At 32.0% G+C, this 14,593-nt stretch overlaps 3 protein-coding genes and 1 pseudogene across 11 annotated transcripts; 2 read left to right on the forward strand and 2 right to left on the reverse strand.

Moving 5' to 3' along the window:
* The first annotated feature begins 722 nt into the window (after positions 1 to 722).
* Positions 723 to 4,969, forward strand: LOC107842337 (transcription termination factor MTERF5, chloroplastic). Of its 9 annotated transcripts, none has more exons than XR_007045196.1 (3): positions 723 to 1,977; positions 2,510 to 2,892; positions 4,660 to 4,969. XR_007045196.1 is itself a non-coding variant. In XM_016686114.2 (3 exons), exons 1-3 carry the CDS (start codon positions 850 to 852, stop codon positions 4,715 to 4,717), a joined length of 285 nt encoding a protein of 94 aa, XP_016541600.1. In that variant the 5' UTR covers positions 729 to 849; the 3' UTR covers positions 4,718 to 4,969. The 9 variants fall into 9 exon arrangements, 3 of the variants coding, with proteins under 3 accessions (XP_016541600.1, XP_016541602.1, XP_016541598.1); XR_007045195.1 differs by lacking the exon at positions 4,660 to 4,969 and adding an exon at positions 3,639 to 4,434 and having other exon boundaries at positions 2,564 to 2,892; XM_016686114.2 differs by having other exon boundaries at positions 729 to 1,020; positions 2,837 to 2,892.
* On the reverse strand, positions 3,629 to 4,042 carry LOC124887433 (protein N-lysine methyltransferase METTL21A-like). Its single transcript, XM_047397123.1, has one exon. It carries the CDS (start codon positions 4,040 to 4,042, stop codon positions 3,629 to 3,631), a length of 414 nt encoding a protein of 137 aa, XP_047253079.1.
* LOC124887465 lies at positions 4,452 to 4,565 on the reverse strand (annotated as a pseudogene).
* A 7,334-nt stretch (positions 4,970 to 12,303) lies between the features above and the next one.
* Positions 12,304 to 14,298, forward strand: LOC124887158. Its single transcript, XM_047396346.1, has 3 exons — positions 12,304 to 12,468; positions 12,690 to 12,988; positions 13,884 to 14,298. Exons 1-3 carry the CDS (start codon positions 12,304 to 12,306, stop codon positions 14,296 to 14,298), a joined length of 879 nt encoding a protein of 292 aa, XP_047252302.1.
* Positions 14,299 to 14,593: the final 295 nt, after the last annotated feature.

Below are 14,593 nucleotides of genomic sequence, written 5' to 3' on the forward strand. Positions count from 1 at the left end.
TATTTTTAAATGGTCTTCGCATAATCAATTTAATATTTTCGTAGGTAAATTTTTTAACTTTAAATCTAATTCTAATTCTTTAACTCTAATATATATCTCTTCCGTACTTTTTAAATTACTGTGCTCTGATACCATTTGTAGGGGGGTGGGCGGATTTAATAGATATAATAGATTTAGTAGGTATATTTTTCCTTTCAAAGTATAATATTAAATAATTGATATTTCAATGTCATATTTTTTAAAAAAATTTGTCCATATCTTTATTTTATAATTTATAATTATTTGTCTTGACTGAGAAGATGCATGAAATAAAATGTGATTTTACGTGCCTTGACGTAAGCAGTATGAAAAGAGAGAAATAGAAGATCTTTTGAAAGGTAAGTTTTTCTTTATCAAGAAATTAGCCTTACGTGACTTTAAATGGATCTGATTTATAAAAGAGGGGTTTTTAAAGGCGGATCAAGTATATTAATCGACATAAATGATAGAAATTTATTATTTCATATACACTTATTATTATGTTCATATATACGTACAAAACATGTACACTTGACTAGTATTATAATAAAGGTAAAAATGAAATTGTGGTTTTAAATAGTTACCAAATAAGAGAAGGTGATATACGGACAAAATAAGAAAGCATGACACCTAAAATTGGACGTAAATTTTTATTTTAAATTAACATTTACTAAGTAGGATGCAATAAAGAATATATTTGACTCTATTTCAAATGGTTGGAGGTTATATTGTGTAGTGACACTTCCCCATTCTAATAAATTATAAACCCAAGGATTAGGCAGTGAGCCAACATTTTTTCTTCCTCTCGTTTCCAAAGTCATTTGAAACAAAATGCTCATACGATTCAAATGCAAAGCTGCATCTGCTTTCAGATTTCATTCATTGTTGATTTTCGAATCTCATAATCTGTATTCAACCTTAACCCGAAGCCATCTCCTCACAAAATACCTCATCAAATCCCTCGGATTCACCAAGGAAGAAGCATCATTAGCATCCTCCAAGGTAACCTCATACAAATCCTTAAACAACAATAAGAACCCCGATATAGTCGTTAATTACTTTAAACACGTCGGGTTCAACGAGATTCAAATAAAACAATTGATTTCAGTAACACCTAAGCTTCTATTCTGTGATGTAACCAAAACCCTAAAACCCAAATTCCAATGTTTAATGGATATTGGGTTAACTGGGTCGGATCTTGTAAATGTAATTGCTAAAGATACAACTATTGTTGAAAGAGGTTTATTTACTCATTTAAAACCTACAATTAATTGTTTGAAAAGAGTCTTGGGTAGTGATGATAATGTTGTGAGAGCTGTGAAAAGAACGTCGTGGTTGCTTTCGTTTGGTGGTCGTAATGTGATGGAAAGTAATTTAATGTTGTTGAAAAAACGCGGTGTTTCTGATGAAAAAATACAAATACTTGTGAGTAGGAATCCTAGGTGCATTACCCAGAAACCCGAGTGGGTTAAGGATTTGTTGGATAGAGTAGAGAAGGATTTTCGAGTTCCACTTGATTCCTCGATGTTTCCTTATGGATTTCATGCATTAGCAAGTCAAAAGAAGTCGAGATGTGGGGAAAAGGTTGAGATATTCAAGAGTTTTGGATGGAGTGATGAGGATGTACTTACGATGTTTAGGAAGTTACCTTATTGTATTGCGCTTTCTGAGGTTAAAATTCGGAAAGGATTGAGTCTTTATATGAAGGAGCTTGGTTATGATGCTGCTTATATTGCGTCTCATCCGTCAATTTTGATATATAGTTTGGAAAAAAGGGTGTTACCTCGGATGCAAGTGTTGAAAATTTTGGATGAAAAGAAGCTCGAGAGGAGAAAGATGGGTCTTTATAGTGTTGTGTGCTTAACTGAGAGGAAGTTCAAAGATTATTTTGTGTTGCCCTACAAGGATCAAGTACCTGATCTGTATGAACCACTCAAGAAAACACTGGCGCCTTGACAGGTTTTAGTTTTCTTTTGGCACTATAGGTGGTTAGATCTTTTGGAATTTTTGCTTTTTGTTTTTCAGTTTGTATACTGAATTATGTAGGTCAATGTTGCCAAAATTCATTTTTGTTGGTCCTGAGAAAGCAATAGTATTATTGAAGTATTGTTTTCATTTCGAACTTGGTTTGCTTTCTAGTGACCTATTTACATGTTTTCTGATGTTGTCAAGAATTGTTTCTCTCGTTATTATGTCTTGTTGCTTTCAGTTTACATTTGGATAACTCAATAGCTTACCTAGTTCATTAGTTCTGAAAAATGAGAAACCACATGAACTGGAGGCATTTATATAGAAAACAAGTGAATTAATTACTACAAGAATTACTAGTTTACCATGATGATGTATATATGTAGGATTCCTTGTGCTGAGGGTCTATCTGAAACATCCTCCTTATCATCACAAGGTAGGGGTAAGGTCTGCGTATGCAGTACCCTTCCGCAACCTCACTTACGGGATTATACTGGTTTGGTTGTTGTTGATATATATGCAGGATTCCTTCAGCAGAAGGTCTATCAGTAACAACCTCCTTATCATCAAAATGTAGGGGTAAGGTCTGCGTATATAGTACCCATCATACCTCAGCTGCAGGATTATACTGGGTTTGTTGTTGCTGATATATGTGCAAATTTCCTTGAGCCGAGGATCTTTTGGGAACAACCTCCTACCATCAGGCGGTAGGGGTAGGGATTGCATATACATTGGCCTTCCCCAACCTCACGTGCAGGATTATACTGTAAGACTTGTGTATAACCTACCCTTCCTCGGTCTCACTTGTGGGATTACACGGGGTTTGTTGTTGTTGGTTTTATGTATGCAGGTTTCCTTGAGCCGAGGGTCTAGCAGAAACAACCTTTCTACCATCACAAGGCAGGGGTAAGGTCTGCGTATACACTATCCTCCCCATGCCCCACCTACGAAATTATTCTGAATTTGTTGTTGTTGAATGTTGATATATATGCAGGTTTCTAGACGTGCCTAGGGTGGTGAATGCTTTTGGCATTTCTTGATTGTAACTCGGACATGTTTTTCTATGGAGTTTATGTCTTAGTTTAGACTAGTGAGCCACTTCTAGAGAAAAACTTTGCAGTTTTCAGTAGTTAACTATGTTGTATTTACCACACTTTTTTTAAAAAAGAAAAAATACCAAAAGTGACTCTTACTCCAAAATAGAGTTTGAAAACATATCAAAAGAAGAGCTATAAATAACAATATCATACCCAGTGTAATAACACAAGTGGGGTCCAAGGAGGTTAGCATGTACACAAACCTTATCCCTACTTTTGTGGGTTAGGGAGGCTGTTTCCGATAGACAAAAGAAGAGCTATAAGGGGAAAAATGATACATTACAAGATTCTTTGAGGACTTGATGCATCTCTTTTGTTGCGTAGAATGTTAAAATTACACAGAAACCAAGGTTTGATGGCAATTAGAGCTTTTTGTGTTGTTCGCTGAGTAATAATATTTTCTCTGTGCTCCTTGAAACTGTATAATTTTCCAATCAAATGGTGCTGGAGTAGCTCCATTCTCAATTGCCAACTCTAGTGATTAGTTATAATCTCAAATGTTACTCCATGATTCTTGATAATACATCGAGTCCCAAAAACTTCATTTATCTGCAGACCATGCCGAATTGCTTCATTGATGACCATAGCATCCCTGACTTTTGCTCGTGAAACATGGGCCAGATTAAATCTGCATGGTAGCCCTCAACAGTATCAAAAAGCAAAGGAACATTTCCCTGCTGAAAACAAATGTCAGCTCCAAGGACTAAATCATATCCTTCTGGATGCCCTTGTAATATGCAATTCAGCGGATTTGACTTACCCCATTCCAGCTTCTCGGCTTTTAATTTACAACACATAGAATCATCTGAAGATTCCTGCAGCTTTATCTTGAGACCTTCATTGTTATGATCTGTCATCACCACTTCACGACAGAATCTACAGCAAAGCACTCCAGTTATACCAACACCAGAGCCTAGTTCGATGACAGAACATGTTAGTGGTCTTTGTAATATAATCATTCAACAGCAGTTCCCCAGGTCACACCAACTGTCCTGTCATTTCAAAATCAGTTGAAGAAGATTAGAGGCAGTAAAGCTGAAGAACACGAGCCCCAAAATGTAAATCTGCAATCTGGTAGTCGTCATTGACAAAGAAAGATTTGTCCAAGCACGCTATGTCATCATCGCCATCATCTTCTCTACTCATGGTGATGGTGGTTTCTGTCTTCCTCTTGGAACTCAAGCGTGCAGTTGCGATTCTTTACAATGCTCCTTTCACTTCGCGTTGTTTTCACTTGGATTTTATATAATTACCATGTTTTGAATTGTACCTTGCCTATCAAAAGTACCTTTTTTTTTTTACTCTTACTACTATTTTTCATTTTAAAAGCATTAGAAAGATCTGATTTGTTTACTTCTCATGCATACCAAGATTTTCCTACATTTTATTATCTCCTATTTCAAACGTACCAAAATTAAATGTATTAATCTGATAAGAACAGATACTATCACTTGATCTTGGCCGAAAGGCCGAGAAAGGTATGGAATCATAATCCATCAACTGACTGTAGTTGGTATTGGAAGAATCTTAATACTCTCAAAGTGCTTATACTGATTGGTGCTTTTTGAATTACCAGGAGTTATGATGCTATATTGCGAGCTCAGATGAGAGTAAAAGTGAGTGAGCTACTTTAGGCTCATATCTATGAGTTAGCCACATTGGTCCAGGGTTATGCAGCCTAAATGCGGGTTCATGTCTCTTCTTATCAGACTGGAATGGAAAACTACCACACCTTGAATCTAGTTCAAGAAGAGCTCATAGTTGTCAATATTTGAGTCAAATATATTATATTTTGTAATATCTCGCTACTTTGATAAACGTTTAACCAATTGTAATTGTATAGTGCACTTATAATAAGACGAACGATCGGTATAAGGATATATTGGTGAAATTAATAATAATCCGAAATATTTTTCTCAATACCAAACATATCCTTCATAACTAGGGCAGGTTCAATTTTTAAAAGATTTAAATCATACCCATTGATAATGTAAAGAAACTTATAATTTAACATATTATAATAGGCTATTTATCATTAATTAGTGTGAATTTACTTATCAATGTTTATAAAGAAATAGTATGTAATTATCTACTAAATGATCTGATTATTATACAAATATTTTAAGCCATCGAACATAAACTTATATTTAAAGCTTTATAATTCCGAGTGACATGAGACCCCAAGTCCTAGTGTTCAATTGAGATGGTCCCGGGTCGTTACCATATATCGAACGCACGAGCAGCCACACTTTGATGAGCCCAATTTGTTATCTACGAACGTGAAGTATCATTATATCCATAACTCTACGTTAGGGCAAATAATGAGCATTTAATAATTAATATAGATATAAATATAGGAAAAATTTCAGAAATAGCAATTGTACGACCTTAATTATAACTTTTATAGCAATATTTTTAAAATTACAAAAAATAGCAATATATATTTTGTATTTTAGTAAAAGGTTGTTATAAAAATACATATAAAAAGTTGATATACATTCCTTATTTAACTCTAATCAGTTAGAGTTAAATAAGGGATGAAACTGTTCCTTAATTTATGTCACATTTAATTAAATAGATTCATTTACTTTATATGACTCTTTTATTTTAACCTCAACCATTAATTTACATCAACATAATTCAAATTCAAACAACGTTTTACATGAACAACAAACTCAAAGGAAATTAAAAAAAGAGAGTGTTTCCAATATTATTGATGATCGTCTGAAATTCTGAAGAAAATATTAAAAATACAACGCTCCAATTTTAGGTATTGATAAACAAACTTGATTCTGTTTGTGAATTTCATAAAAAAAAATATTGCGAGAATTGCTGAAAAACTTGCAACAAAGTTGCGTAACAGTCGTGGAATTTCAAAATTTGAGATTGTATATGAATTTTATCACTTCTCGAATAAAATGTTCTGAGCGAATTATTTCTTTCAAATTCAAAGTTATACATGTCGTAATTTAATTTGAAATTTGAGATACAATTGTTGTACGATAAATTTAAATTTTAGTCGATGATAATTAGTATTAAAAAAAAAATATTCCTGTTTGTTGGATTTCGTTTTGCATTTTTGTATATAATAAATAGTTTTTGTATAAAGTACGTATTTGATAATTAATTTTATTTTTACTTTTTCTAGTGTTCTGAAAATTGACAATGGGAAGCATCCATGTTCTTGTTAAACACTCTGGTAGATGGACATATGAACAACAATATGAAGATTACATCAGTGATGCGATATTATTAAGCATAAATGCTTCGTATAACCAACTCTACACTCTACTGGCTTCTCACATTGATGTAGATTTGACCTGCAAAAATGTTTAATATACTTATGCAGTCTATTTATGTGTTCACTGTCTGTTTCATATGTTTCTAGCTATATGTATTTATATTATACATATGCAGTATGTTTATGAAATCACTGGCAGTTACATATGTGTCAAGCTATATGTATTTATAATATACATGTGCAGTCTTTTTTTGTGTTCACTGGGAGTTAGATATGGTTCCAACTATATGTATATATATTATAGCTATGCATTATGTTTGTGTTCACTGGTAGTTACATATGTTTCCAGCTGTATATATTTATAATATACATATGCAGTACGTTTATGTGTTCACTGACAGTTTCATATATTTTCAGCTGTATGTATTTATAATATACATATGCAGTATTTTATGTGTAAAAATCTTGTATTCTTATATGTATTTTTTCAATATGCAGGACATATATTTCCTTTGGCATATGGTGTACTTGATTCTGAAAATAATGCATCTTGGAGTTGGTTCTTTGAGAATCTGAAGGAAGCATACAGTGAAAGAAAATATGTGTGTGTAGTTTCTGATTATAATGCAAGCATCATAAAAGTTGTTGATGGTGGGTACAATGATGTACCGCATTATGCATGTATGTGGCATCTATGGAAAAATGTACAATTATATTGTTATAGTTTAAATGTTGCAGTTACAGTTTAAATATTGATCTGTTCATGATGTAGCATTATGTCAAAAAACAATTGCTTTATTTTTCAATGATAATTATATGATTCTAAATTTTGATAAAAATATTTGATGTTATTGAACTTGTTATAGTTAAATTATTACAATTTTTTTTACTGAACTTGCTTAACGTAATTCATTATGAATATATTATACAAGACATATAACAGGATTAATTTATACCTAAGAAACTGGAAGTAACACTTACCAAATTTTTAATCTGAAAAAATACATATCAGAATCTATTAAGTACCTATGTCCATCTATAAAAACTAAGAATAAGTTAACATAACTTTATGTAATAAATAAAAAAGATTAAATAATACATATAAAGACATATCAATTACGTAATCAAAACATTAAATACATATATTTTTTTTAAAAAAAATATATGCATTAATCATACATAAATATGCATTAGTTATAGATATATACACGTAATTAAAAAAAAAATCTGTGAATAACTCATAAATACATATGAAAATCTACTTAAATACATATTTATTAAACTGGACAAATACATATGCATATGCATAACTGAAAAATACATATTCAGACAAATATATATATATCCATAGCAGAAAATATATATTCGGACTTGTAAAAAATATATGCAATATTCATATATACATATGCATTATGCATAAATACATATGCATATCTAGAAAGAAAAATATGCATTACTTAAAATACTTATGCATAAAATGAAAAATACAAATGCATATATGAAAAATACATATAGTAACTGAAATATACATATTAATTACTCAAAAATATATTCAAAACTGAAAACCACATATTCATACCGACATATGCATAACAGTAACATAAACTAACCACAAAAAATTCTATTTTATAATTTTAACATAAAAAATCTAAATATCACGTCAAATAAACGTTAAAATATTGACTTTCAACATTAAAGTAACATATGAAACCTAAGAAATATTCAACTAAATGTTAGTCCACCTAAAATTAATTGTTGTCAAATACAATAAATTTAAAACAAACATCAAATATCATGCACTTCAATATCTTTTGTTATCTCAATTTTCATAGGAGGCCTCATTGGTGCTTCATCATCACTTTGTGCCTTCTCTTCTTCTTTCCTCGAACCATAATGCCACAACATTGAAGCATATCTCGTACGAAGAAGATCTAAATTAAAGTCAATATTTGAAACACATTCACCAAAAGTAAGGCACTGAGCATATGTCATCATATATAAACCACAATCCCTGCAAATACAAATATATATCTACACTGTAACAAATACATCTTCTATAATCCCTAAAATACAAATGCATTTCTTAAATTTTACAGATACATATCTTCACATTATAAAAACAAAAATACATATATGAACATGTTGTTCATAAAATATAAGATTACAAATAAAAAAAGACATATCTATACTGTAACAACTACAAATCTTATAATATCAAATACAAATACATATCTACACTGTAACAAATACAAATTTTATCATTACTAAATACAAATACATATATATACTAGAAAAATTATATTTTATAGCAATTTCGTCGAAATATACCAATCCGCCGCTACCACATCATCAAAAAAATCATAAAAATGATGGCTAAGCCCGTTTCTCACTGGATCTGCAAAATCAACAAATCACCGACTAAAATTCGATCTTGTGATCGATTCCGGCTAATACTTGACGGTAAAACATCATCATTTTTGCTGCCAGTCACTATCATGGTGAAATCTGCTGGATAGATTCTCCCTTCATCGAAAATTCGTCAGAAAATGCCAAATTCGATGGATCCAATCGAAGCCACCAGCCCACCCATCACCGAAAACGGCATCCTTTGGCAGGAAAAAAATCAAAAAAATCACAAAACATCAAAACAAAAAAACGAAGAAGAAAGCAATACAAAAAAATAAAAAAATATAAATTATATTGAAAAGATGAGATGCAAATACTATGGAGCACAATGTTTATCAACAGATTGAGAGATAAAAGCGAAAATTAAAAAAAAAATAGATTCTCCACAACTACTCAACAAAATCCGTCATCTTCCAACATTTCTTCACATAATTCTACAACATGAAAATTCAATATCTATCAAAAACCACAAATATCATGTTATAAGCTATGATGCTCGGACTCTTAAAAAATATTGTCACACTCTTGTCGGATTCTCCAAAATGCACTATTTTTTGAAGAGTCCGAAGCAACATAGGTTATAAGTCATGATATTTAAGACTGTGCATTCCACTAGTGCCTAAATTGCACCAAAGTCATAGTTTTTAACATATTATCATTAAAAATTCAGCCATGTTAAACCGTACCAAGCAAAAATCAGCTCATTAAGTCAAAATAATAGCTATAAAACAAAAACAAAAAAAAAAAATTTCATAACAAAACTGATATGAATGCCAAGGCTTGCGATGAACATCCCCACACGTCATCGATGTCCAAGTTGGATTCTTAGCATTGCAATCGAAACACATCTAATAAAACAAATCAAAATTTGAAATTAAAAATCATGTAGAAAATCAACCAAAATTAACGGATCTAAAACAGATCTCAAGAAATTCTATGTAATCAACAACAATAAAAATTCAAAATGCAGAAGAATGTGGAAAAAGAATATCGAAAATAAATTACAAAAAAAAAAGTTATATGAAAAAGATAACATGCATTACTTGTAAAAAATCAATTTACCTTAATAGATGGTGACAATGTTTATCAAGAATTATATTGGAGATAAAAAAATGAAATTTAAAAAAAAAAATAGCCGAAAAAGATATTACTGCAATATTGTGTCTGCTCCAAACTCTTTCCTTCACTTAAGCATGTCTTCCCACATTGGAATAGTTTTCTCAACATTGAGATCTCTTGCCTTAAAGAATCTACACAAAATTAATGTTGTGGGGAATTGAAATTGATAAATTGGCGTGATAATAGGGTAATGTAAATGTAAAGTGGCGTGAAAAGAGGGTAATGGATTAAAGTCACGTGCTTCTCAATAAAAAAGGTAAAGTATTGCTACTTTTGCTATTAGCTATAATTTTGAGAAACGATTGATATTAATTGTAATTAATGTCTTAGGTATGCTAATTTGTGTAATTTTTCCATAAATATAATACAAATTTATTAAGATCTAAGTTAGAGACAAGTTCAACATTTAAAATATTTGAATCCTGATAGTAATCTTAAGTTAATCATAATCAAATATTTCTAGATGGTTATATAAATCTAGATACATATATAACATCTCAACAAAAATTACATGATCCACATGAATCCGTAAACGTCACTTGGGGGGAGATTCTCAAATATAGACCCAAATTAGGGTGGCTTTCAAATTTTAGCCCCAAATAAAAAGGCTTTGTTAAAATGGCCTTAACTTATTAACTCATATTTTCTTGGACAAAAATACCCTCCTGCAGAATATTTGCCGTTAAACCTATTCCTTCAGCCATTAAACCGCTTTCTTTCTCTCTTTCTTCCAAATTTCATAATCGATCTCCTGCCAAAATACTCACTGATAAATCTCTTTCTTCTAAATTTCAGAATCAACTTTTAAATATTTGGGGAATCTAGTTTAATAGTAAGGGTTCTTCAGGTATGAAATTCATCACCAAAATTCATTATGGTAATTTTAGCTTGTTGATGCATTGCGATAATTTTAGCTCGTTATATAATTAGCATATTGATTTGATTTTTGGGGAAGTGAACGTAAGCTGAAGTTTGGATATGCTGTTGTTGTAGTAACATATTTACCATTGAGGAATTGCATCAAACAGGTTGTGGGCAGTTTATGTTTTAATTGTATGGATGTGTTGTTTGTTATATAATTGTGTTTTAATCCAATGTACCTTTTCTCCCATTACTTCTTGGATTTGTGCTACATCACTCGAAATTCCATGCATAATTTCACCAGTATTCAGTTCTGTGTCAAAAAATCCAATGTCCTGTCGTCAGTCATAAAACAGCTCTTAGATACTTAGTTCTTATTCTGTGAGATGATCTTTCTCCGACTAATCTCTAGCAAGTTGTCTCTGGCATTATAAGATGATAAAGTGTCAACTCTTGTTGCTATCTTTCAAACGTTAAAATCTAGACTAAGATGAGGATAAAAACTGTCTAAATTACCTAAGTATGCTCTGATCATGACTATCGCGGATAGTCCATTCATAATCACACACACCTGAAGGTTGTATCAACTATTAGCAGTTACGTCTACTTTAGGATAGTAGTTCATGAATTTATCTCTTTTTACTGCTCGCGGTATGGAAGAGTAAGGGGTTATTAACTGAGAGCTTTAGAAGCACACAATAAAAGTCTAAGTATATATTACCGCCCCCACATCCTTTATCATCTAGTCTTTGTCTTTGTCCAGAGCAATTTTGTTTACGAAATTATCAAAAATATAAGAATACCAAGGAAGCGATCCTTCATTTATTAGAGCCCCAATACAACCAATTTGACCTGTTATGTTTTCTTAAGGATATATAGTGAAGTATTCAAAGTTTGCTCTCAAACATCTAAAGCTTTTCGATGAGATGTTAGCACAATTAAGCATTTATCATAGTGTTTAGATGCCTTATGTTTGAGTCTAACTGCACTAAAATACACGGGGTTTGAATCACCTTGCTTATACCCAAAGCCCTGAATTTTTATTGTAACATGCTCTCTTTAATATTGTTCCACTTCTCAATAATAGTCAGTACATCATTCTCTTTCAAGACCATAATATCAGAGTATTGAGTTGATAAACTATGTTGTATCATTTGCAACATATCTCTGAAGCAAACAACCCTCTCAGAATCACCTCTATAGTGTGTGTTATTCAGTAGTTTCAAGTGCGATTTTAGCATCTTCAGATTTTGCCATACATTTTATATACCCCATGGATAATAGTTGATACTACCTTAGTTTGTAATGATTTGGCAGATGACCTATAAATCTTTCCCCAGAGGCAAGACTGAGACAGTTATGCCCCATGGGTAAAAGTTAACACTGCCATAGTCTATAATGATTTGGCAAATGACCTATAACTCTTGCCCTAGAGGCAAGACTTTGACAGAGATGCCCCATGGACAATAGTTGACTATTCCTTACTCTTTAATGATTTTATTTGTTGAAGATATATATTCTAAATTAAGTTATTACTAATCTTTTGTTGTTTTATTTTTCAGAAGGATTGTGTTTGGAATGGATAAAAACGAAATGAGTATTGAAAGTATCGATAGAAATAACGAGTTACAGGTTATTGAACAAATATTGAAGGCTGAAATAGCTGAGCCATCTAAGATTAAGAGGGTACGCCAAAAAAAGAAGAGGATACTTGATGTCGAGACTACTCTCTTGAGACACAATGCCTCTTTGAATGAGGTAAATGTCAAGTCAATCTTCATTGAAAAACAAAATATGATGACATGCATGTCAAACATTGCAATTACACACAACATCCAATTTAAGGTTATCAAATCAAGCACAACAAGATATTCACTGGGATGTTTGGATGATAACTGTGTGTGGCGGTTTTATGCCTCGAAGATTCCCGATTCCTTGCTCTTTCAGGTTACTACATATGAAAGGCTCATAGTTGCTAGGTTGATTTCATAACAGTCGACCACAAGAATGCAACATCAAAGGTCATTTGTGACTACATACTAGAGCTCGTGCGTGACTCTAGTAATGTAATCATACCCAACTTCGTGGTAGATGAAATGAGAAGGAAATACAGAATCATCATATCCTACAACAAAGGATGGCGAGCAATACAACATGCTTATACGGTGATAAGAGGAACCACGGAAGAGAACTACAATAGGTTGCCATCGTATTTTCATATGATAAAACAAAACAATCCAGGCACGTACACAAACATAAAGAGGGATGATGAGAACAGGTACAAATACTATACTGTTGAAATTGACAAGTTTTGCCCAAGAGGCAACAGTTTATCCTTTATTTGCACTGATTAGATTATTAACATAGATGGAACTCTTGCCTCATGGGTAAGACTAGATTTAGAAAACTGTTGAAATTGAAAAACTTTGCCCAAGAGGCAACAGTTTATCCTTTATTTGCACTGATTAGATTATTAACATAGATGGAACTCTTGCCTCATGGGCAAGACTTTGGTTTAGAAAATTATTGAAATTGAGAACTTTTGCCCAAAAGGCAACAGTTTATCCTTTATTTGCACTAATTAGATTATTAACATAGATGGAACTCTTGCTACTTGGGTTTAGAAAATTGTTAAAATTGAAAACTTTTGCCCAAGAGGCAACAGTTTATCCTTTATTTGCACTGATTAAATTATTAACATAGATAGAACTCTTGCCTCATGGACAAGACTTGGGTTTAGAAAATTATTGAAATTGAAAACTTTTGCCCAAGAGGCAACAATTTATCCTTTATTTGCACTGATTAAATTATTAACATAGATGGAACTCTTGCCTAATGGGCAAGACTTGGGTTTAGAAAATTATTGAAATTGAAAACATTTGCCCAAGAGGCAACAGTTTATCCTTTATTTGTACTGATTAGATTATTAACATAGATGGAACTCTTGCCTCATGGGCAAGACTTTGTTTAGAAAATTGTTGTACAAATGCTATACTGTTGAAGTTGAAAACTTTTGCCCAAGAGGCAAAATTTTATTCTTTAATTGCACTGATTATATTATTAACATAGATGCAACTCTTGCCTCATGAGAAAGACTTAGTTTAGAAAATTATTGTACTCTTATTATAAACATCAAATGTAAATTATTACTAATATTTTTTTGCTTAACACAGGTTTCAATATGCATTCTTTGCTTATGGTGCTTCAATCATTGGATGGGCCAACTGTAGACCGGTAATAATGGTAGATGTAATATTTTTGAAGGCAAAATATCGTGGTGTCCTCATGATAGCAGTGTCAAAGGACGGAAACAACAACATATTTCCTTTGGATTTTGGAATTGCAGACTCAGAAAATAATGAGTCTTATAACTGGTTCTTCAATCAGTTAAGACATGCAATTAGGGTACGTGAACAATTGTCTATTCTATCAAATCATCATCAAGCCATTGCAAATGCAATTTCAAATGTCTATCCAAAGTGTCAGCATGGGATATGCATCTATCATATGGAGAAGAATTTAATAAAAAAATACTTCTTAGATGTGGTTCTATCACTCTTCTACAACGCAGCAACAACATACAAATGAACTAAATTTTATACTTTCATGTATGAGATAGAAAAAGTCGACAAAGTTGCTGCGGAGTACTTGATAGAAGAAGAACCAGAAATATGGGCTCATTTATTTCATACCAACAGAAGATACAATATGCTTACGACTAGCAGCGTGTAGTCCATGAATACGGTACTGAGAAAATCCAAGCAATTGCCAATATTGGGATTGATCGATTACATTCAAAACAAGTTACAAAGTTGGTTTTATGAAATAAAAATAGAATCACAAGGAAACTTTCATGACATTACACGTTGGGCGGAAGTAGAGG

The sequence above is a fragment of the Capsicum annuum genome, chromosome 9, assembly GCF_002878395.1.
Source record: "Capsicum annuum cultivar UCD-10X-F1 chromosome 9, UCD10Xv1.1, whole genome shotgun sequence".
In the NCBI taxonomy this organism is placed as follows: domain Eukaryota; kingdom Viridiplantae; phylum Streptophyta; class Magnoliopsida; order Solanales; family Solanaceae; genus Capsicum; species Capsicum annuum.